The sequence below is a fragment of the Rhinolophus sinicus genome, chromosome 1, assembly GCF_057876585.1.
Source record: "Rhinolophus sinicus isolate RSI-liver-muscle chromosome 1, RSI-T2T, whole genome shotgun sequence".
Lineage (NCBI taxonomy): Eukaryota > Metazoa > Chordata > Mammalia > Chiroptera > Rhinolophidae > Rhinolophus > Rhinolophus sinicus.
This window is the reverse complement of record NC_142501.1, coordinates 185,737,374-185,761,056: the sequence shown is the minus strand read 5'-3', so window position 1 is coordinate 185,761,056 and position 23,683 is coordinate 185,737,374. Positions and strand designations below refer to the sequence as shown.

Sequence of the window (23,683 nt, the reverse complement as noted above, 5' to 3'; positions counted from 1 at the left end):
CAGAAATTATGTACAAGACACACAGAGAGACACATTGATCTATACTTAATATAGAGGAACTTCTACATTTTCACATCAGGTTTTCCATAAAAAGTTTAAAATTTGCAAGTTACTAGCTGAAGTTATTTGCCAACCTGGAAGTCTATAAAACAAACAAACAAATAGTGATTTGAGAAGGAAATGTCCCTAAAAAATATATTATGCTAGTAATCCAGAAAACTATTCACCTATGAATTCAAGGTTGAGGAATGTACTTGGAAGAACACATGTTCACATTTTAGTTAGAGGTGAACCTGTGCTAACTGCATAAAACACTTTATTCAGACGTAAGGAAGATTTATCCACATGCAAATAGGTAGGGCCCTTATTTTTGAAGCAAACGGTCGATTTTTCCATTGTTAATACTATTTGCAATATGATTTTCTGCAGTTTCAGATACCTGCAGTTTCAGATATCATGGTGCCAAGTTCTATTTCTTCATGAATGTATGGCTTACGAGTATCTACCTCATTGGCATAATGGCACAAGCTAATGACGCAGTCAGAGAACAGGCAGAGGTCTTACCATCAGTAGAACTGAGGCTCCTATCCTACTTAAACCAGGGAAGACTGGCCATCCCCTGTGTCCCTCCTCCCTGGGAGACTGTACATTGATAAAGTCACGTCTGCGGGAGCGCCTGAGCACACACACATCCAACGCAGGGTGACCACTGAGAGTGTCCTGTGCGCCTACAGAATGGGCAGTGCAGCAAACTCTGTCTTCTGTGTCCTTAAAAGACTAGGGAAATTGTGGCTTTTGAAATACAGTCAGCCCATGTTCAGTTTGCAGTCTAAACAGTGGAGGAAGGGAAATATCATAAAGGTGCACTTTATTCCTAAGTTAACACAGAAAAAGGATGGCCTCTGCCTGGTAGCACCACAGGGCGGCCATCATGTATTGTCTGTGCTCCTTTTACCCAACAGTGACGATGGAGGATTCTCTCTCTCTCAGTGATTTCTGATTGGGTCAGCCAAAGCTGGATTTGAAATACACCCCTGAAACCAGATTTAAAACTCTGTATGGTTCACTTGGCTCTGGAGCTGCTGTGTTTAATAGGGTTGAACCAGCTTAGGGCAACACACTTTTATGCAAATGCACTAATTTGTGAGATTTCAAATGAATGGGACTTCTTAAACTATGTTGATGATCTGTTCATGGCCCGCATGTCCAATCAGTTAACAGATCTTGTCGGTTCTCACTCAGACATGTCTTCTGAATCTAGAATCTTCCCTAGTTTCCCATTGTCATGATGTTAATTCAGATCTTTACCAATCTCTCTTCTGGACCAAGGTAACAGCTTCCTAAGAAGAATAACATTCCATGCTCTGAGAGTTCCACCCATCACACTTGATCTTGCTGCTCTCTTGTTAAACTGATGACAGAATCTAGCTTAGGGACCTGGGTTTTGTTAGCCAGCCTTCCCAGATCTCTCTTTCCTACTATTCCCCATCTCCACTCCCACACCACTGTGTTCTTACCAGTTGAACTCCTCATCTTTCTCTGATAGCACGAGGTCCTCACACTGATTTATGTTCTTCCCTGCTGCCCAATCTGCTTCACCCCTGCCCAGTACCCCTTATCTCTGGCCAACTTCCAAGAGCCAGTTCCAATGTCATCTTTTTCACTCCAGCTTGCCTAGCTTCTTTCCTCTCTGGACTCCCACAACACAGTGTTTATTCCACTGTATAATTAAATTTACGTGTCCCTCCTCCAGACTCGGACCATGTCGCCTGGCTAATAGTTGGCCATAAATGCTTAGAAAATGAAACTTGCTTGTTCTCATAATTCTATAATAATAAAAAGATTAATCAGAAAAAGGTTTGTCATATTTCAAAAATAAAAATGGCCTACAATTTTCTGGGATAGAAATCATAACCCCATTCTTGTTCCAACGTCTTTGGCTGCCAAGAATTTTCAGAGTTTGCTCCTTTTCCATTTTTTTTCTACTGCTAGCAGAATCTAATTTTATTTTCATGATTGCCATCTTTTAAAGTCATTCCCTCTTCAACCATTGCCAGTTCAAAGTAGGCAAAATTTACAATTGTAGTGAATGAAAAGTCTTTATCGGGACATCCAGCCCCTATGAATATATCACCTATATTTTTTTCAGCTGTTTTTCAATTACTTTTATGCAAATTGAAATCCAATTTTTCCTGAATCTCATTTGTTGTGCCTCTTATTCACTGTGCTTTTAGTTTGGCTTTATCATTTAATTGAAATAGATAACAGAACATGGAAAATAAACTAAAATCTTAGTTACTTGAATAGAAGCAGATTTTGGGAGACTGAAATTGGTATAAGCCAAGACCCACATTAAAGGCTTGGTACAAATAAAAACATTGTTACCATAAAGTCATTTGAATAGCAGCTAATTTGAAGTTTGCCACTGAAAATTTTAAATATGTTGGTAGTAAATTAATAATACTCTAACAACACTCTAAGCGAAATGTTCCAACTACTAAGTAAAAGCACTAATAATAAAAATTCTGGTGGCACCTTTAAAATTTATGTAAATAGAGCTGGTTACATAAAACTAATTAGAAAGATTATTTCAAATATTTTTATTTATCTAAGTGGACATTATAGAAGATCTGACTCTAACATATGAGACCAGATGAGAAGAACAGGAATTCCAAAAGAATTCTTATATAAACCTGTGACTCACTATTCACTTATTTATGACCACTAATTTTACCATATTTACTTTCCATTGATCTTAACCATGTTTTAGTGACAAAGTTTTATCTTCAAATAGTTACCAACCAGTCACTGATACTGAAACTTGCACAATAAATATATTGGTTTAGTTGGAAGCAAGAAAATGCAATTGAAAAATAGTCTAATTCAAATAATTCATTAATTTGTGTTGCTGCCAGTCATTTAGTTAATATCAGTGAGTTTTTCTTTTACTCTAAAGACAAACAAAACAGCTTATATAATGACCCGGCTGTAATTTTAAAAGTTAGTAATCAAGGAAACCATTCTTTTATTTGTAATGTTTTGACTTAGAAAAGAACCATGGTTTTAAAATTTTGAAATACTATCTGTGTTTACTAAGGTAGCCCATGTTTTTATTTCTTCAAAGTCAATCATATGTGCAGTGAAGAGGGTCCAATTCAGAAAGAAGAGTGGGATTTCTGTCAAGCAGAAAAAAAACACCTGCCATTAATCCCAAGAGCACAAGTGGGTCTGAAGTGTCCAAAGCAGCCACCACAGCTGTGAATGGAGGTTGACCTCTGCTTCAGTTCTGTCTTGAGCTGGCAGGTGCCAGGACGCCATTCTGTCTGCTTCGAACCAGCCCCTTTTGTAGCAGCGGTATTTATTGCTCTGTTGTGAATGCAGATTTTCCTGTGTTCATGAATTAAGCAACCTTGCTTATGGCAAGCTGTCTAAAGAGTTCTAGTTGACACATGTGGCTTTGGCATAAGTAATGGGACTTTGGGAAACAGTCATCTCTGTTCTCCAGTATAAAATTATTTCAGAAAAGCTTTGACCTCAAATATGCCATATAACCTGACAAAGTGACTTTAGAGGACTGGTACAATGAGAAGCGTGGCCTCTGAAATCTCACCAGCAAAAGCAAATAGAACTTTAAAGAGGATCAGCTTTTGGGAAGGAAGGGGTGAAAGCTGGGGAGAGCTCCCCAGTAACTGTAAGTGACCTTAGAGTAGCTGGATTTTCTAGAGGTGATTTTCCTTAATGCTAGTATATGGAAAGTGTTTGATTGTAGCACAGGCTTTTCTAGAACAAACTATTTTGCTTTGCTAATTAGCTTCTCCCGCCATATTCTCCACCAGTGCTTAGAACATCATTGTAAAACTCTCTACAAGCATTCAACAAATGTACATGAAAATCAAAATGGAGTTAAAAAAAACATGCTAATTAAATCGAGACTAAAATCTTCATTATATTTCTTAAACTTGGTGGTAGGTATACTCTCATTCTTTTCTTTGGGTTGCCCTTGGCCCAACCAAAGATAAATTATACTGATAGAGTATTAGTAAGCATTTTGTGTGTGTTTAAAGTGATCAAGTAAATTCCTTAAACTTAATTTTACAGAGGTAGGCACACAGACTGTACTAATTACTCACTACTTGATTCACTGAAAACATTGATAAAAACATTAAAAATTTACTGAAAATATTAAGAAAAATAATTTTCTTATCCTCCCTCTTTTAACGGCAAAATTATATTCTAAGTAAGAGATAAAAGACTTTGTCAAGTTGATTCTATTATCTGAGCTCCCTCTTCCCTTCCCTGATTTTCTATAATTTCTCTTTCTCTCATTTTGAACTTGAGATCTTGGGGCTACTCTCCCCAACCCTGTGGGAAATGCAGTTGGGAGGCATTTCGGAAGGTACCTGTTGAAGGCAGACACATGGTCATCATTCTCTCTGAGAATCTTGTGCTACAGCTGAGTCCTAGCACTTAGCAACCCATACTGCATTTAAAGTCCCAAAGGCTTGGTTAAAGACCTGGCTAACTTGCTTACAAGAGGCCTACCCTTGATGTTGTTTCTTTAATTTTAGACATCTATACAAGTATTAATACTTTCTTCATTGGGTTGGGAGAAGATTAAATGCTGTAACAGGTTCTTTGTTGATGGTAAAATATACAAAATATAAGACATGATGTTATTGTTATTACTAATTTTATGATAATCTCTCAACTATGACTGTTTCCCCAAAAATAAGACCTAGCCAGACAATCAGCTCTAATGAGTCCTTTGGAGCAATAATTAATATAAAACCAAGTCTTATATAATATTATGTAAGACCCGGTCTTATAGTAAAATAAGACCGGGTTTTATATTAATTTTTGCTCCAAAAGATGCATTAGAGCTGATTGTCCGGCTAGGCCTGATTTTCAAGGAAACATCATATCAGAAGTGCCACAGCTGAGAATGGGAATTTAGTACAGTTCCTCTGTCACTGATACTTAGCAGCAGATAGCTTAGTAGGCAGAGCATTTCTACCTGCCCACCTGAAGAGACAGTGGTCTCCACTGGGACTTAAGAAGGGTACTTGGCTAGAACCTTGGTTTTACCTTCAGTCTAGACTTCTCCTTGTCGCCCAGCTCTACTGAAGGTCAACGTGAGAGATTGAAGGGTAACTCTGAAATGCTCCTGTTCCTCAGGTAGGCAGAGCCCAAAACATGACTTTATTTTTATGAGCTATGGAAAAAAAGTATTGATGCCCTAGAATTAGTATTTCCTGCTAGTATTTTTGTTCAAAGGTAAAGAAAACCTTAGTGTGGCTCAAGAACAGACAGATGCCTAACAAAACAGAAATTCCTAAAAATATCTACATACATATAGGCATCTAATTTATGCCAAAGACGATGATGTACTACAATGGGGAAAAGATGCATTTTTAAAAAATGGTGTTGGGTTAATTTGATATCCACATGGAGGGAAAAGGCCTCTTGGCTTTGACCTCACATCAGACACAAAATCAATTTTTTTGTGAATTCAGATCTAAATATGAAAGATAAATACTAAAGCTCTTAGATTTTAGAATAAAGAGAAGAACCTCTTCATGATCTTGAAGTAGGCAAAGACTTATTAAATGGAACAAAAAAAGAGATAAGTATAAACAGAAAGAAGTGTTAAATTGAGTTTTATTAAAATTAAGAACTGTTTACCAAAACACCTTTAAGAGAATAAAAACACAATATGCAGAGTGGGAGAATGTATTTGTGTGCTCTCTCTCATATATGTGTGTGTGTGTGTGCGTGTGTATGTATATATGTGTATATATGTATGTATATATGTATATATGTAATATATGGTATTACAGTATAACGTATAGTATAATATATAAAGAACTCTAACAAATCAATAGTACAATTCAATAGAAAAAGGGCAAAAGATATAAACACTATGGAAGAGGATGCAAAATGGCCAATACGTGCATTAAGAGAAGTTAAACATAATCAATCACTAAAGAAATACAAATTAGACTGCAATATGAAACTACTACACTTCCCACCAGAATGTTTACAGTGTGAAAAATATGGAAAATAATCAAGTATTGGTGATGCTATAGGGGAACTGAAGTTCTCATTGCTGATGGGAGTGTAAATTGTTAGAACCACACTGAACCTAACAATTCCACTTCTAGATACATACCCAACATAAATGCATAAAAATGTCATTTGCTAAAATGTTACCCTATCAAAAAAAGACAGGAATGTATACAATTTTTAAGCAAAGGATGCTTATAGCAACACTATTCGTAATAGTCAAGACCTAGAAACTCCTGGAAACAAATGGTTCCTTAACAGTAGAATAAGTAAATAAATTATGTTTTATTCTCACAATGGAGTCTTGCAAAACAGTAAGAAAAATGATCTACAACTGCACACAAAAATTATGTATGAATTTCACACATACTGAACAAAAGAGGACAGACACATACTGTATGATTCCATTTACGTGAAGCACATGAACTATTCTGTCAGAGGTCAAAAGTAGTGATTACCATTGGTAGAATAATGACAAGAAAATGTCATAATATGCACTTCTGGGTTTCTTTAGCTGGTTCTACTTGTATAGATAGGTGTGTTCAGTTTGTGAAAATTTGTTCAGCATGTAATATACTTATGACATATGTACTTTTCTGTGTGTGTATATATACCTTCATACCATATGTAATTTTTATATTCTAACCGTATTATAGTTTACAACCCAAAATTTCTTGAGAAACTTCATTGACAGCTATATCTCCGTGCCCTTTACACGAACCTTGCAACTAACCCTAGCTCATCTTTCAAGTTACAATTTTTAAAAATTTATATTCATTTTTCTCTTTCTTCTTTTAGGGCCCTCCTGGTCCAAAAGGTGATAAGGTAAGAAAATGAATAGCAGAAACAAATTAAGTTAGTGGAAATCCATATTGGCATGACCTATACTGTTTTACTTTTATCTTTTTAACGAGCATCACATACAGACTTCATGCTAAGACTGTCTATCATCTCATTTCCTACTCTACAGGGAGAACAAGGTGATCAGGGACCTCGGGTAAGTTGTATTCTTCCAATCCTGAACAGAAAATTAGCTTTCAGCTCCAAACTTATTGACTAAAAGTAGCCCTGGCTTCATAACTGCCTATGTGTCACATAGCTTAGTAATGGCTGGCAAAAATACCATACCACTTGTAAGTGTAATAGTCTTGATAATAACTAGTGTGTATATATATCCTGTTGTGTTATCTTAATTTGATATCTGTGAATAGAATACTCTAGAATAGCCCTACCGATTAAGGGCCAGAATCCCTACTAAAACACAACAACACCTTTCGAATGGCTATTGGGTCCTTCAGATTTGCATACACTGTTTTGCAATATAAAGGCCATATGGATTCCTATTGAATTTGGCCTTTTTCTGCAGTTAAACGTTATGTGCTATTGCATAAATATGTTATATTATAGATGAAAATATCGATGCATTTTGTATTTGTATTCTTCATCATGTTTGAATAATACTTATTCGAATTTCTTATGTTTTATAGATTTTTAAGCAGACAAAAGGTGTAATATAATTTAGCATTCCAGGGAGGAAGGGCATTCTTTTATTCTTCTTGAATGTGGCTCTTTTAACCAATATAACACAATGGTGAATGCTTTGTTGTTACCTTGGTAGTGCCAAGTCCTCTGCTTCACATCTGTGCCTTATTACCCAAATGTTCAGACATACTGTTCCAATGATGTAGTGGCTCCGTTCAGACATACCTCTCAATTTTCTCAAGTCACTACGCACAAAAGCGAGTATTTGGTTGAAGAGAGTCATTTTTTACAGTGGAAAAGCACATTTAAAACTTTCAGGTTGAAAACACAATTGTGTAGGATTTTTTGGTCCCTGTGTAACTATTGAATTCATGTAGAAGTTTTATTGCAAAAGATGTAGTTAATGAAAACTTGAAAAGTTTGTAGTCTTATCTCCTCATGTTTATTAAACTAGATAAAATAATTCACTGTCCTTTCTACAGCTATTCTTCATGTAGAAATAATGATTATGCCTCAGAGCATTTCGTTTCTCATGGCAGTTATTCTAGCTGATGACTAGCTTCAAGCTAAAAGCTCATGTTATGGTCGAGGAGATTAAACATCATGATATATGGATGTGAATGGAATAAAATTCTCAAACCTTAAATGATTAGAGTATAGCCACTTGCTCTGTATGTGGTGATTATTTCACATGGCATGTTTCCATGTATTGAGTATCATTTCTTTCTACACGCAATATCAAAATCACTCAACTTGCCCTTTCCAGGTAAGAGGGAGACTGTTTCCATTTTGAGAAATCTTCTTTTGGCAGAGGAAGTGAAGGGGTGGTTCACAGCTTAGCTGTCATCAGTATGCATGCAGTCCTCATTTTCAAAAAGGTGTGTTGGCTTTCATCGTTCCAAAAAGTGATGATTGATTATAAAGCTAGGCCAAATTTTCAGGATGAAACCTGAAACCATGTGAAATTCACCTGGTTTCATGTTGCATTACAAACTAAGACTTGGACCAGGTTTCTTGGAAGTTTGGCCAAAGTTCATGAACTACTTTGACGAACCCAGACTGCCTTTCATACAGATTTCAGCCAGTTTTCACACTGACTGGGGCCAAGTTTCACACGATTCAGGGGCCATTTAGCATTTCAGGTGGAAAGTGGCAAAAAATGATACTATTTTCCTTTGTATTGAAGGAATTTGGATTGAATTAATAATGCAAGACAAATCTTCATGGGTAAGAATCTAAATGTCCTGGGAAGTATATGTAAAAGAAAATGAGAACCTACCGAACTGCCTGTCTTTCCTCAGATTCCTAATTTAGAGACAAGGCACGTCACATTTAGTGCTGTTAGAATTTTATAAACATTTCTTTCTAGTAAGATAGTATTAGCTACTTATTAGAAATTTATTATATCAAGATAATAAAATGAAGGTTTTATATTTCCAGAAAAATCAAAGTTAGAACTAGAAAAGTCTTCAACTTAATAAAAATTAATTTTACCAACATCCTCTTTTCTAGCACACTATTCTAGCTGATGCTGATGGAGACACTCTTATTTTTAAATGTAGATCTTTGTATTTGAACACCCTGATCATTTTTATCCTATCAAAGATTTTGAATTCTGATTTTTACCATTTGTTTCAAGTAATTTATTTCTTTCCATAATTAACAATATGGCCCTCCATCATTTCAATTCTTTGTTACTGATTTTCCACTGTGAGATCTATACTGTTTACTTGAATATAAAGTTCTTTTTTTTCTCTTTGGCTTCCTAAGTGTTAAACAAGACGATATTGAGGTATAATACGTGAATCAAAGGAAAAAAGTGAAGATAATATAGAAATTAAGAAGGTGAATTATCTCGAAACTCTTGGACATATATTTAGCAATACATGCTTAGCATACTGTATTTCCCTAAAAATAAGACCTAGCCAGACCATCAGTTATAATGCGTCTTTTAGAGCAAAAATTAATAGAAGACCCAGTCTTATTTTAATATAAGATCGAGTCTATATTATATTATATAAGAGTCTTATATAAGACTCAATCTTATATTAATTTTTGCTCTAAAAGACGCATTAGAGCTGATGGTCTGGCTAGGTCTCATTTTGGGGGAAACATGGTATACCATGTTCAAGATACTATGCTTAATCTATAGAGACTATATACGTATGTCTCCACTTCTTTCTTTCTCTCTCTCTCTCTCTCTCTCTCTCTCTCTCTCTCTCACTCACTCACTCTCCCATCAATTTCAACCTACTATTATCTCATGTTCTTGATTACTGTGGTAGACTTCCAATGAATTTTGCTTTCACTCTTGAGCCTGTATAATCCATTTTCTACACAGCAGCCAGAGAGATCATTTTACATTGTAAATTAGATAGTGTTACTCCCTGTTTTAAACCTTAGAATAAAATGCAAACCACTTTGCTTGGCCTACACAGACTCTCAAGATTGGGTCCTGCCTCCCTCTGTAACCTCGCTCACACTAGTCTTCCCCTTCACCCACTGTGCCTTCCACGTGTTCTTCAAACACACCACACTCACTCCTAACTTGACAATGAGTTTCCATTTGCTCTCTTCTGGTCTTCTTGGGATGGGGTTCTTCTTATTATTGAGATTTCATCACAAATACCTCCTCAGGGAGAACTTCCCTAACTATCAAATCTAAATCTGAAATTATCCTATTTTGCTTCTTTATTTACTTGCTTGTTATCTGTAAATGACACCCCTCCTTGAAACATAAACCCCAAATACTTGGTCTGCCTTGTTCATACCACCATTGCCTAGGATAGTAAGGATTCGATAAATATTTATTGAATGTTAGAATAAAATATTATTATATCATTACTTCCCTCAAGGATCTGATTATCTCATGGATGCCTGAATAAGAAAACTATGTGGTTGTATGTTAATGGACCTTAAAGAACTATGCCAAGAGTTGCTAGAAAAGTGAACATTCTTACATTTTAAATAATCACTAGAGACTTTGGGAGAGCTGTCACCTGAGCTAGGACCTAATGAATGGGTAATCTTTAGAAGATAAGATTAAGAACAAAACTACACATTCCAGGAAGAAGAAATAGTACAAACAATATTACACAAATACTAAATAACAGCATTCATTTAAGGAACAATAATATTTCATTTGTCGAGGAAATAGGTTAAATGTAGAAAAATTATATCATGTAAGGTTGAAAATTGTTATCGAGGTGATATTATGGAGCATTTCGAATGTCCCGTGTGGTAGGGAATGGGAAGCTATTTAAGATTTTTGGTTACATCATTTGATGTCTATTACCACCAGACTATTTGGTGTTATTACCAAATGTTCTTTATGGAAATATATTTGGTTGTTGATGTAAGAAATGTTCAAACTACAGATAATTTTTGTACGAGTTTATTTGAGCCAAACTCACAACACACGAGGAAGCAAGATCTCAAATGCTCCACAGAATGACAGTTTTGCAGTTCTTTTTATACATTTGGAAGTAAGGAGTGAACATCAGTAAGATTACATGATGTGAGAAAAAGTAAGGTAGGGAAATCTTGATTGAATTACAGAATAGTTACCAAGATTATGTGCTCCTTTGAGGGTAGTTATGCCAGGCCACCCCACCAAGGAGTCTAAAAAAAAGAGGATTACTCTGGTATTTCAAAGGAGAGTTAATATAGATGCACAAGAACAATGGACAGGGCTTGCTTAAAGGAAAGATAAACTTTTTATAGACCTGGGGTGTGACTACCCCCTTGACCTGCCCAGTTAGGGATTTATGATTAGATCACCCTGTGAGGTCATTATCTTGTCAGATTTATTACAGAGCCCTTTTTTGTCCACATAGTGATAGCAACCAGTATGAGAAGGAATTGGAAGAGACCGAAAGCAGGAAACAGCGTAGACCAAGAAACTAAGTCAGTCATTAGGACAAGATAGATTATAAGAATCTGGGCTATAAGGATAATGTCTAGTCCTCAGCAGAGAGATGAGCAGAGGGGGTAGGCTGGCCCAACCTGGAACATTAGCTATCATTGGAGGTCAGGAGCCAGCCATACTGAGCAGAAAGTGCAGTGTCAAAATGAGAAGCTCAGTCGTGGGGAGGGGCTATGTTGGTGAGCCAAATGAGAGATTCCAAAGGAGTCACCAAAGTATTAGCGAAAGCTCCATGTTTTCTATGGGAGTTCGAATATGAGTTTACTTTTCTCACGTAATGAGAAGTTCAGAGAAGACAGTTGATGGTGTTATTTACACATATGTAATTCAATGTTGTTACTATGGAAGTCTCTGTGAATCTAATGGTCTTTCTTTCATAATTACAAGAAAGACTTCAAATTCAACCATTACATCTATACCTGTATCTGCAGGGAAGATAATGGGAGGAGAATCTGTATCAAGAAAACAAAATTTTTCCCATTAATTTCATAATACACTTCTGCTCATGTCTCATTGGCCAGACTTTTCACATAGTTAGCTCAAAGCTGGAAGTGAACCAAGGAGAATGGGCTTGAAAAGGGAATTTGGGTCATCCCATCAGTAGGGTTTGTCATAAGTGCCAAACAAAAACCCGGGGAGACAAAGAGGGAAAACCAGAGGTGACACTAGTAGAGGAGAAATTGGTAAGAGAGAAGTTTTGAGGCGGAAGATGGAAGATGAATTTGATCAGTATTTACATCCAGGATCTGGCCATGGGTGGAACTGTGGCAATGTTAAAGTTTAAAAAAAAAAAATTAAGCAGCTAGGGAATAAAATTGAAGGATACTGAGGTGAAAATTCAACACATGTCTTGGAGTTAGTTGGATGTAGGGGCTGAAACTGAAAAAGAAGATACAGATATGTCAAGCTTCTGGCTTTGCTTGATAAACTTGGTCAGAAGAAAGTAGAGAGGATGAATAAGTTGAATTTTAGTTACGTTGAACTTTTGATCTTGATAGATTTTTTTCACTTGAATAATGTAACAAACAGTTGGAAACATGAGACTAGAACTCTAAGGTGGTGTCATAATGGGACGTAAGGTCACATAGCTGAATGTCACAGAGTGAGCACTGAAACCGTAGGAGTAGAAAATGGTAGGTGAAAGGGTGAAGCAAGAACCACTTCAGAAATATCGGCAGTTAGGGAGTGGGACAAGGAAGGGAGTCAACAAAAGAGTGAGCTTTCAAAGAAACACCAGGACACATTTGAGCACTAAAGGAAAAACTACTTAAAAAGGGGTGGGAGAGGCAACAAAATGTTCTTAATAAAAAGAAAAACACAGGGATGAAACCAATAAAAAGCTTTTGGACTTGGTGTTCTGGAGTGTGGGATATTAAGGAAGTGCCTTTTGTTAAATAGTGAAAGTGAAAGATTGCAAGAAGTTGAAAAGGTAAATAGTAGGAAAGTTGACTATCTTTGAATACTGTTGATGGCATATGATTTAATGCAGAGGAAAGTGAGCTAACTTTTTTGACATGAGCTTTCTGTCAGTATACATTAAACCAATTTCAAGTTTATGATTTTAGGCATACTATAACAACCATAGATACTATTTGGTTTTATTCTATAAGACACTGAATGTTAGATTTCCATATATGAATGCACCCTGACATTAGAATTGCACTTCCCTCCTTGCTTCTTGGCGAGATGTCATTACAGATTTGCCATTAATCTTCACTTCATTTTTACAGTCAAACATTTTGCTTCAGCAGTTAAGCCTTTAGGCTTTATGGTCAGGATGGTGCTTTCTCTGTGCTGTCAGTCACCCCGAGCCCATGCTCGTTTGTCTTCATTTCATCCTCTTAGGTTTGTGTTACAGAATATTGAGGCTATGCCTTTACCCTATATTCAAGCAGAGGTTGGAGACCTGCTGTAAGGGAGTTGTAGGGGCATTCCTAGACTGAATGAATGTTGGATGAGGAAATAATACTTTACATAATAATTATAAGAGCTAATTACTTAGAGTCTTACAACTTGCTGAACACCTTTCTAGGTAAGTTTCCTACATCATCTCTACGCCTTATTCAGTTCAGCAAGGTAGGTTATCAGGAAAAAAAAAAGAGGAAAAGAAATGCAGTATGATGGTTGTATCCGTATGGGCTGGGGTAAGGCTGGACACGTATCAAATTCTAACTCTACCACTGTCTGTCTCTATGGTTATGATAAGATTAAATAAAATAACATGAAAAATCTATAATAAGTCCTCAGCAGATCATAGCTGATTATTCTCCCCAAATTTCACATGAGGAATCTGGGATAAAGTAACTTGCCCAAGTTCATGCAATTTGTAAGTGGTAGAATTGGGGTTCAAACTCAGCTCTGTCACCCTCTAGATTGTGCTGTTCCCAGTGGATCAGCAGCTTCCCTATTGGTAAGGTCGCCCTTATGGTCATCAACCTCCATGTGGAACAATAGGGGTTGTAGAAATATCTGTGGCTCAAATAATAGCAATAATAATGATAAATAATTTTATTGGGTTCTTAAAATATGCCAAATACTCTATGAAGCTTTATCTTGTTTCAAGAACCCTATGAAATACTTATCTTTATTACTTCCATGTAATGAAGAAACCAAGATTTAGAAAGTTTAAACATTTTTTCCAATTTAACTGTGCCAGTCAGTGGCACAGCTGGGATTTCAGCCTAGGAATTTACAGATTACATTTTTTCAGGTGTTCTTTCATTTATCCTTAAAAGTAACTTTGTGAGTTAGTAGCACAAACATTAATATGACATTTCTTTTTTTTTTTTTTTTGGTGATGATGATTGAGCTCAAGCAAGTTAAGTGACTTGTGCACATTCTTTCACATACATTTACTAAAAGACAATTGGGGGACACCAACCCCAATTTCAAGAGCTGCTCTCTTTCCAAATGCCAAGCTACCTCCACATGGCTGCTAGGACCTTTCCAACTTTGATTCCATGCCTCTGTGATTTTAGAAAATTGAAAAATACTTTAAACCATTGAAAAAGCTGAGGAACACAAATACAAATAGGTGCACCATTTTTCTTTGCAATCAGGATAATCGTAGCATGACAATCCATGCACTGTCAATCTTCCAAAAAACGAATGAATGAATGCTACATAGTAATACCTCAGAACCTGTCTGCATGGAGCATAGGGAGGCAGAGCAATGCTGACCCCCAACCAAGAGGCATCAGAGTACCCAATTACCTTGTTATAATACAATCGTGCTTCTCAATGGCACCAATTTGAAAATTGTGTAAAATCAAGATCCTGGCATATTTGCTATTAGTGATTTTTTTTTCCTATAGGATAACCAGATGAATGAAGTCTGTTCTCTGCTGTTCATAATGCTGTGTTTGTATGTTTTACAGCGTAGTTTGTTGATTCTGTTTTTAGTTGAGCCTCTCTTTTCAAAAGATTGAATTACATTTCTTGATCTGTAACAGAACCTGAAGTCAAGTGTAAAAATCTCAAGACTTTTAAGGATTCTCCCATTGTTGTCTGTACCCACTGCAACTACCACTGTCTCTCTTCATTATCAAAGAGGAGTTCTTGCTTGCCCAGTTCATAAGGCCTCTGCCCTCATCTTGAACCATAGCCCTGGGAGTCACACTGGTACCCTGGGCTTTGATGTTAATGGCTCATATTTCTTTTCTATATCTTCAAAACTTAAAAGCATAGCTTTAAAAATAAGCAAAGCTATTTTAATGTTTAATATCATCTTTTTAAATTAGGGTATTATGTTCTGAAATTGTGGTAAATATATTAATGAAACTTAGGCAATAAAATGAGCAAATATCATGAAGTTATCTTGTGACTATATGTCACCATTCTAATCGGTTGGCTACCATCACCTTGCCAAATAACACAGAGCCCTGATAAAGAAAAGATTTAGTGGTTATTGGTCTCAACATCATCAGCCAACAGCTGGTTTTAAATGAGTCCTGGGCTCACAGTTTCAATAAGCCACCCAGGAGCTCTGCTAAACTATTTTCATAAAATTCTTTTCTCTTCCCAGTGTATTCAAGTAAATTTTCATAACAGCTGGGACTATGTAAAACTGATAGCATCTTAAAAACATCTTCAGCAAGACAGATTAAGTTCCAAAAAGGAAAGCAGTTAGAAGTTTATTTTATTATCTTAACCTTTGTTGACTTGAATGATTAAACAGATTCTTTGGCTCTGCTAAAGCATTTAGGCCTGGATATTAATTTGATGTTCTTATTTACTTAACCCTTGCCTTTCTCTTTAGTCCTAATGAGTACACTACTCATTTGATACTGAATGTATTGCCTGTGAAAAGGGAATTGATATAACACAATGGAAAGAAATAAATTGTGAGAAAATTATTTTAATGCTTTCCAGATTCAGAAGAAGTTGGCATGGAAACAGCAAGCTCATTAAAATTTGCAAACGTTCTTATTATATTTTATAATCAAAGTTCTCTTTTGAGTGTTCTCTGTCATACTTTAAACCATTAAGAGCTGGTATATTGAACTAAGTCCAGGAACATTTGTAAATTTGTCCCAATGTGGGTCAATTAAAAAAATAAATTATCTTTGCAAACAATTGTTAATGTACAAACAATATTTCCATTGGAAATATTGTAAATTATGTCTCAGTTATTGGTTGTATAGCTGAGCTCATCGAGTAAGAAAAAGAAAAATATATTTGGAAAGTGTGAGGAATAATTACCTATTTTACATGACTTCAGATTTGATGCATTACTGTCTAATGTAAAAGATTATATAAGTAAATCTATAAATATAGCAATCCAGTTGGGTAAACTTTTATATAAAATATTTGGAAGTAAAAGTGGACATTTTGCAAAATCATATATTAAAACAACAAATAGTGGAAAGCCTGAGATTTGAGCCCTTAACTGAAAATTCTGTTAATGACTACGGATGCATTCAGATAAAACCAAAATCCAATCCTAAGCATATCCTCTGATAAGGAATTCTGGAGAATGATGCCAACCAATTTAAATAGCCATTGGATTTCTTTCAGTATTTTTAATGCAGTTACCTTTATAATAAAATAATTAGTCATTCCATTATATAAAGAAAAAGAAAGATTTCATTTGTCTGCACTTTTGTACTCATTGCTTATATCAACTTCAATATTCTTCATTTTACTCTTTTACATGATTTATATATCTGGACATATACCTTACAGTCTTTTCAGGCTAATGTGCACCATTTCATATTTTTCTTGAAAATGAGTGAAATGAAAGATTTTAGCTGAAAGAGAATAAGTGTATATATCTTTAATATTATGCATTTATATTTCCTTTGTTTGCATATTTGCAAGTGCCACTTTCTGTAAAATATTTTTAAGAATACTTGATACATTAATAGCCCCTCAAACAAAACTATGCAGAAGATTTTCTTTGTCTCATATTTACGCAAGTTAATTTTCTCTTTAATTAAAACACAAGTCTTATGTTTATTAATCCATATAAAGTGGAGCTATGCTTTGCATTAATGCCTGCAACTGAAGCATATAATAAAAGGTGGAGGGAAAGATAGATTTGGGGTGGATGGCTTTCAATATTATATAAGGAAGAGAAAGTAAGCCTTTAGGTAAATATGTTAAAATCTGTATGTGAAGTGGACAAAAAATCAAGCATACTGTAGTTGATAAGATCAATGAATAATGAACATGTTGCAGATAGGAAATTCAGCAATTTATAAGCAGTTTACACTATCAAAATCCAATGTAATTACCACCATGCTTTTTCCATCACTCCCAAATGCAGAATTATAATTGCAACAAAAATGTTAGTGAAGTGGATTAACCAAATGGAAATCAAGAAAGTATGAAACAGCAGATTTTTAACGGTGCATCAGGATTTGCAGAAGGGACTAGAATGTGAGACTATTTTTGATTCTTCCCTTCAGAATGGGTGGAATAATGGCTTATGCATTGACAGATTGTGTTTAGGGAGAACAGTTCCTGTAGTTCTGAATGAGATGGGTCTCTGGAAAGTCATTTAGTGCCAGACAGCAGTGTCTTTCATAAGCGTACCTGCACTAATGTGTCCAGCAGCTTCTCACAGCAGACACAGCCTGTAAATCACAAGTGGCAAACAGGACAGGCTTTGTAGGGAAAGGATGTTAGTTGCGAGGTCCTACTTCAAATGCAATTCTGTAGCGACTTTGGAGGGAGTCAAGAAGCTTTGATTCTCATCTCTTAGAAGTCAGTTAAATTTTGTTTGAAAAATATTGATATTAACAGAAACCCTTACAGACCACTAGTTGTTTTGTATTAGCACAAATAAACTTATAATTTAATGCATACACTAATAATAGTAGTAGTCATAATAAGAAGAACAACAATAGTAATAATGTAACGTTATTGTTTTCATAGTTCCATGTGCCAAGAAAACTTCTGGGCATTCTTATCATGCTATTAGCTTGTGAGTCTAGCATGAATCTGTTGATAAAGGAGTCTGAGTGATGGAAAAGGTGATCTCAAAACCCTCCAATGTAGCATTCAAAACATCAGAGAACTAGTAACACAGAACAGTCTTTCCAGGACAGGAACTTTAACTAGGTACAGGCCTGAAGGATTTCATTATAATTAAGAATTAAGATAGGGAACTGATGCTGAGTAAGCAGGCGGAGGGAGAAATTGGCATGGCTGAGTGTATGCAGTTCTGGCTTGAAGCCTGTGTGATGTGTTCAAGGAAACTGCAGATGGTAATTGCTGCCTGTCACTATTTCTTCAAAAGAACATGTCAGCCTGAACGTTCTGAGCTTATTCGCAGGTGAGGAAAAAGGTAAAGGTGACACCACCAAAGTTTTAATTAAGAAAACATTCAATGTTTTTAAAAATATTTGTATTCCTTGGGCCTTTAAACAGCCTTATTTCTAGAAGCTGAGTTAATCTTTTTATCTAGACTATTAAAATTGTGGGCCAACCTGGCAATATCTCACCCACGTCCTGACTGACCCTACTGTGACTTAGGGGAGGTCATCATTGGGTGAGATTTCCAGGACTGGAGAAGAGAAGTTCTTCCACTGGTGAAGTAGGAAGCATGGAATGAAAGATGTGACTGAGGCAGCCGTGCCCAAACCCAGGACACACACAGAATCTGCTAAAACATGCCTAGTGCTAAGTTGCATATGCTATGGTATTTTGTCTTTTTTCAAGGTTTACAAGTTGTTTCTCATATTACGAATTATCAAACACTTGCCTTTCTCACAACCTATCATTTAAATTATTATACTGTGTATCATTATGTATGTGGGTGTTTGTACATATATTAATTCTTATTAACAGACATTTTTCATCTAAAGAGCTATTTTGTATACACATATATGTGTGTGTGAATATTTCTGTAAAATTGCAGCTGTCTATACTATCTTTATGAAACAGAGTTTCCACGAGTAGAGATTACTAGTCACATACACAAGACCTAAATAACACATACAAATGTCAGCCTACTTTTGTTTATACTCTAATTCCTATTAAGAAAAGATAGGCAAATTCAAAGCAAACTGAGAAATTTTGGGGGTGTTAAATTTATATGTCTTCCTTAACTGCTTGTTTTAAAAGCGTTTTTTTTCTATTCATTGTGGTATTTCAGAAGTGCTTAAAGAGAATGTAAATTTACTATTAATAATTGAATGCTTAAATTTTCTTCTTGCGTGCTTAGACTGCAAGGAACTTCATTCTCAATGTTCCTTTGCAAAGTTAGATGGAAACGATGATGGTGACAGTTCTTAACTATCTCATCAAACATCGGCTCTGACTTCGCAGGGGGTGTCCACTGACAGCTTCTTTTCAATAATCCTTAAGGGACAAATACTTGCCTTGACTTGAATGTCAGAGAAAAGTTTGAGATGTAGTTCAGAATTCAGTTGCTGTTGCTTAACTGTCTTATTTCTTTATATTTCTTAGTGGTCAAAGAAGTCAGAAGTTCCTACAATGTCAGGACCAGAATTTTCTTTTAGGAATATAAACTTTTTGATATGGAAGGAACTCAAACATATTCTTTGCATTGATTGCATTAACATGTTACAGCAGCACCGTGTAATTTTTCAGCCTTGATTCTTCTTTACTCTCAATTTATTTTTATCCTATTGAACTGTTCTTTGAGAAGGTAAAATATTGGAAAGATTGTATAGTTAGCATAGTTTTTCAAATGTTTTGAAAATCAGAAACTATTTTGTCTTCATTAGCATGGCTGGTATCCATCATATGGCAAAAAGCCACTAGCTAAAATTTAATCATTTTTATGGTTAATTTTTTTTTATATTTCTTTGATATTAGATTTTTATTGTTTAAAAACTTGTAATCCATATGACAATCACTATTGTTTTGATGAAAACAATAGTAAGGAATATCTTACTTTTTAATAATATGTTGTTCTTCCTCTGTAACTATTATGTTTAATTGAAGACCTTTACCCCCTACACACACCACTTCCATTTTCTGGCAAAGATAAAGATACGTTATTTCTACTTTAACCAAATTAAGTTTCTAAAAAATCTTCATTGTTAATGGATATTCTAGAATACAGCATTATAAAGCCATTTTATTTTTGTTGCCTTTTTTGCTCAGTACAATATTACTTTTCAGTCTTACAACCTTCTGTTTAGTAGTCATTCACAATTATTCAATAATATCATAAAAAGGAAATGAATTTTGAGGAGTTACAGGAAAGAGGGAATGTCTGGAGATCTATTAGACGTTTTAGATTTGTTCATAAAATTAATGTAGAGATTTACAACTTCACCCTTCATTTTACACTTTTAGGCAGAAAAGTCAAACAAAATCGAAATGGAGAAAGCTTGCTATGTCACCAGGACAATGTTGAATGTTAATGCTGTAACTCTACACTGGTCTGTGGTATTACTTCCACTTTGGAGCCCTGTAGTTGTAATAAAATGTGTCAGAGAAGAATGCAAAGTTTGAGTCATGATATCTACCCAGAATTTTATATAGTAACTGTTACAATAGCTCAAGATTTTTAGAATGTGTCAAACGAAATGGCATGTGCCAAGGGGGGGTTGTAGTTTGAGAAACTGTCACAGCTTATATGGGATATCTTTTTAGGGTGGCGAATAACAACCTCGGTTGTAGCAGGAGGAGGCAACTTTAATGTCTTTATTTTTCCTTATTTTTGAAAGATGTACACTATTTTGTGCAATCTTTCCTCTATGTTTTGAATTAATAATTCTCATGAGGCATGTTAGAGGCTACAAACTGGTGGCCTGTGGACTATATTCTGATAGTAAATATATTTTATTTGGCTTTCCAAAATTAGTTGCTAACATTTTAATATTGAACAATTTCATATAAAATCTTATTTTTTATTTCTCTTGGAGAATTAGAAGGTCTGGCACCCCTGGATACACATGTTTTATAATTTCACTTGGCAGAAGCTCAATGGAGTCTATCTGGAGCATACATTCCGCTTTATATATCATGACACGCAGCCTACTTCATTTATTTACATATATGTACATGGTTCCTGTTGGCGTTGGAGTTGCAATACCTGAATTAGATGATTATATCATTAAGATGATTTTGCTTCTGATATTATGATGACAAAGTTCACGAAAATATGCAGATACACAAGGAACAAAACAACTAATGACGAATCATTTATTTTCTAGGAAGAATGCTGCATTATTGCCTCTAATTTACATACCATTTGTTTTTAAATTAATTAGAGTTTTTCTTACATTGGTGATTGTCAACCTATGGTACTATAGCATTTTTAATTAGTATACTAAGTCTGTTAAAAGGTTAAAATGAGTACTGGTTCAAACTTGGTAGTTTTATATCAAGATAACACTATAATTTATGCTATCTTGAAGAATTTTGCTGAAATATGCATTATAGAATAACAGAATTAAAAAAATTAACCACAGTTCTATATAAAATAGAATAATAATTAAACAACTGCAAATAATTTTAAAAAGGTAAATATTAGTCCTTTAGTTATGTATGTTTAAAGTTAAAAACAACACAGACTTTGAAGGCTTGCACTTCAGAGTCATTCCTTTGAGGAAAATGTGGCCCCAAATTTAAAATTTCCTCTAGGTTTGTCTTAAAAGTCTCTATGTATGTTTATAACTTAAGATGTTATAACTCAGACAGCTATATAGGTTGCAGCTAATGTTCATAGATATTTAGAATCATAGTATGAATTTAGTTGCATATTTTTATTAGACCCAAATAATTTTCTTTATAATACTAGATAGTATACATCTAGAAACATTCATGTTTTCAGGCACTTTATTGTTTTTCTGTTTTATTTTGCTTTACAATTTATTACAGTGGCATTCGTTAGTAAAATTATATAAGTTTCAAGTGTATAATTCTATAATACATCATCTATATATCACATTGTGTGCTCACCACCCAGAGTCAGTTCTCCTTCCATCACCATGCATTTGATCCCCCTTTCCCTCTTCTACCACCTACCCCTCCCCTCTTACTCTCTGGTAACCACTAAACTGTTGTCTTTATCTACGAGGTTTTTTTTATTTCTTTGTTTGTCTTTTTCCTTTGTTGTTTTCAGTTTTATATCTCACATACGAGTGAAGTCAAATGGTTCTTGACTTTTTCTGTCTGACTTATTTCGCTTAGCATGATAATCTCAAGATGCATCCATGTTGTTGCAAATGGCACTATTTCATCTTTTTTTAAGCCAAGTAGTATGTCATTGTGTATATGTACCACATCTTCTTTATCTATTGAAGGACACTTTGGTTGTTTCCATGTCTGGCGACCGTAAATGATAATGCAGTGAACATCAGGGTGCATAAATCTTTATGGATAAATGTTTTCAGATTTTTTGGGTAAATACCCAGGAGAGGGATTGCTGGGTCATATGATAAGTCTATTCTTAATTTTTTGAGGAGCCTCCATACTGTTTTCCTTAGCAGCTGTATCAATTTACATTCCCACCAACAGTATATAAGTGTTCCTTTTTCTCCACGGCCTCTCCAACATTTGTTATTATTTGTCTCGATAGCCATTGACGATAGTCATTCTAACAGGGGTGAAGTGATATCTCATTGTGGTTTTGATTTGCATTTCCCTAATAGCTAGTGAAGTTGAGCATTTTCATATATCTGTTGACCATTTTTATGTCTTCTTGGGAGAAGTATCTGTTCATCTCCTCTGCCTATTTTTTAATTGGATTGTTTTTTTGTTGTTGAATTGTATGAGTTCTTTATATATTTTGGATATCAGCCCCTTATTGGAGGCATTGTTGACAAATACAGAGGGTGCCAAAAAAAATGTACACACATTTTAAGAAAGAAAAACTGTATTAAAATTTTAATACTCAATATATACCAATAACAAAAGATGAATACAAGTCACGTTCGACTTCGGCAATTACAAGAGGTACTCAAAGTGGTTACCGTCAGTGTTCAGACACTTCTGATTATGGCGAACTACTGCTTGAAAAACGTTGACCAAAGTGTCCACTTTTATACATTTTTTTGGCACTCCTGATATATTCTCCCATTCAGTGGGATTTCCTCTTTGTTTTTTTGATGGTTTCTTTTGCTGTGCAGAAGCTTATTAGATTGTTATAGTCCCAATTCATTTATTTTTGCTTTTACTATCCTTGCCTTTGAGGTCAAATTCATAAAATCCTCTTTGAGCCCAAGGTGTACCTGTGTTTTCTTCTGTGCAGTTCATTGTTTCAGGTCTTATATTTTTAGGTCTTTGATCTATTTTGAGTTAATTTTTGTATATGGTGACAGATAGTCTTGTTTCATTCTTTTGCATGTGGCTTTCCATTTCTCAGCACCACTTATTGAAGAAGATTTCTTTTCTCCATTGTATATTTTTGGCTCCTTTGTCAAAAATTATCTGCCCATATATATGTGGATTTATTTCTGGGTTTTTAATTCTATTCCATTGGTCCTTGTGTCTGTTTTTCTGCCAATTGTTGTTGCTGTTTTGATTATTGTCACTTTGTAGTACAAATTGAAGTCTAGGAGTATGATACCCCAGCCTTGGTCTTTTTTCTTAGGATTGCTTTGACTATTTAGGGTCTTTTGTAATTCCATACAAATCTGATTTTTTTGTTCTATTTGTTTAAAAATGCCATTGGGATTTTGATGGGGATTGCATTAAATCTATATATTGCTTTGGGTAATACGGCCGTTTTGACTATGTTGATTCTTCCAATCTATGAAAATTGAATGTCTTTCCATTTCTTTGTGTCTT

General features: G+C 35.0%; 1 protein-coding gene across 1 annotated transcript in view; it reads left to right on the top strand.

Moving 5' to 3' along the window:
- The window catches only part of COL25A1 (collagen type XXV alpha 1 chain), a 437,107-nt gene that overhangs the window by 275,567 nt on the left and 137,857 nt on the right, over positions 1–23,683 (top strand). The window contains exons 6-7 of the mRNA XM_088792400.1: positions 6,862–6,888; positions 7,034–7,060. Of these exons, the coding sequence (XP_088648526.1) occupies positions 6,862–6,888; positions 7,034–7,060 (54 nt within the window). The remainder of the gene's footprint in view (positions 1–6,861; positions 6,889–7,033; positions 7,061–23,683) is intronic.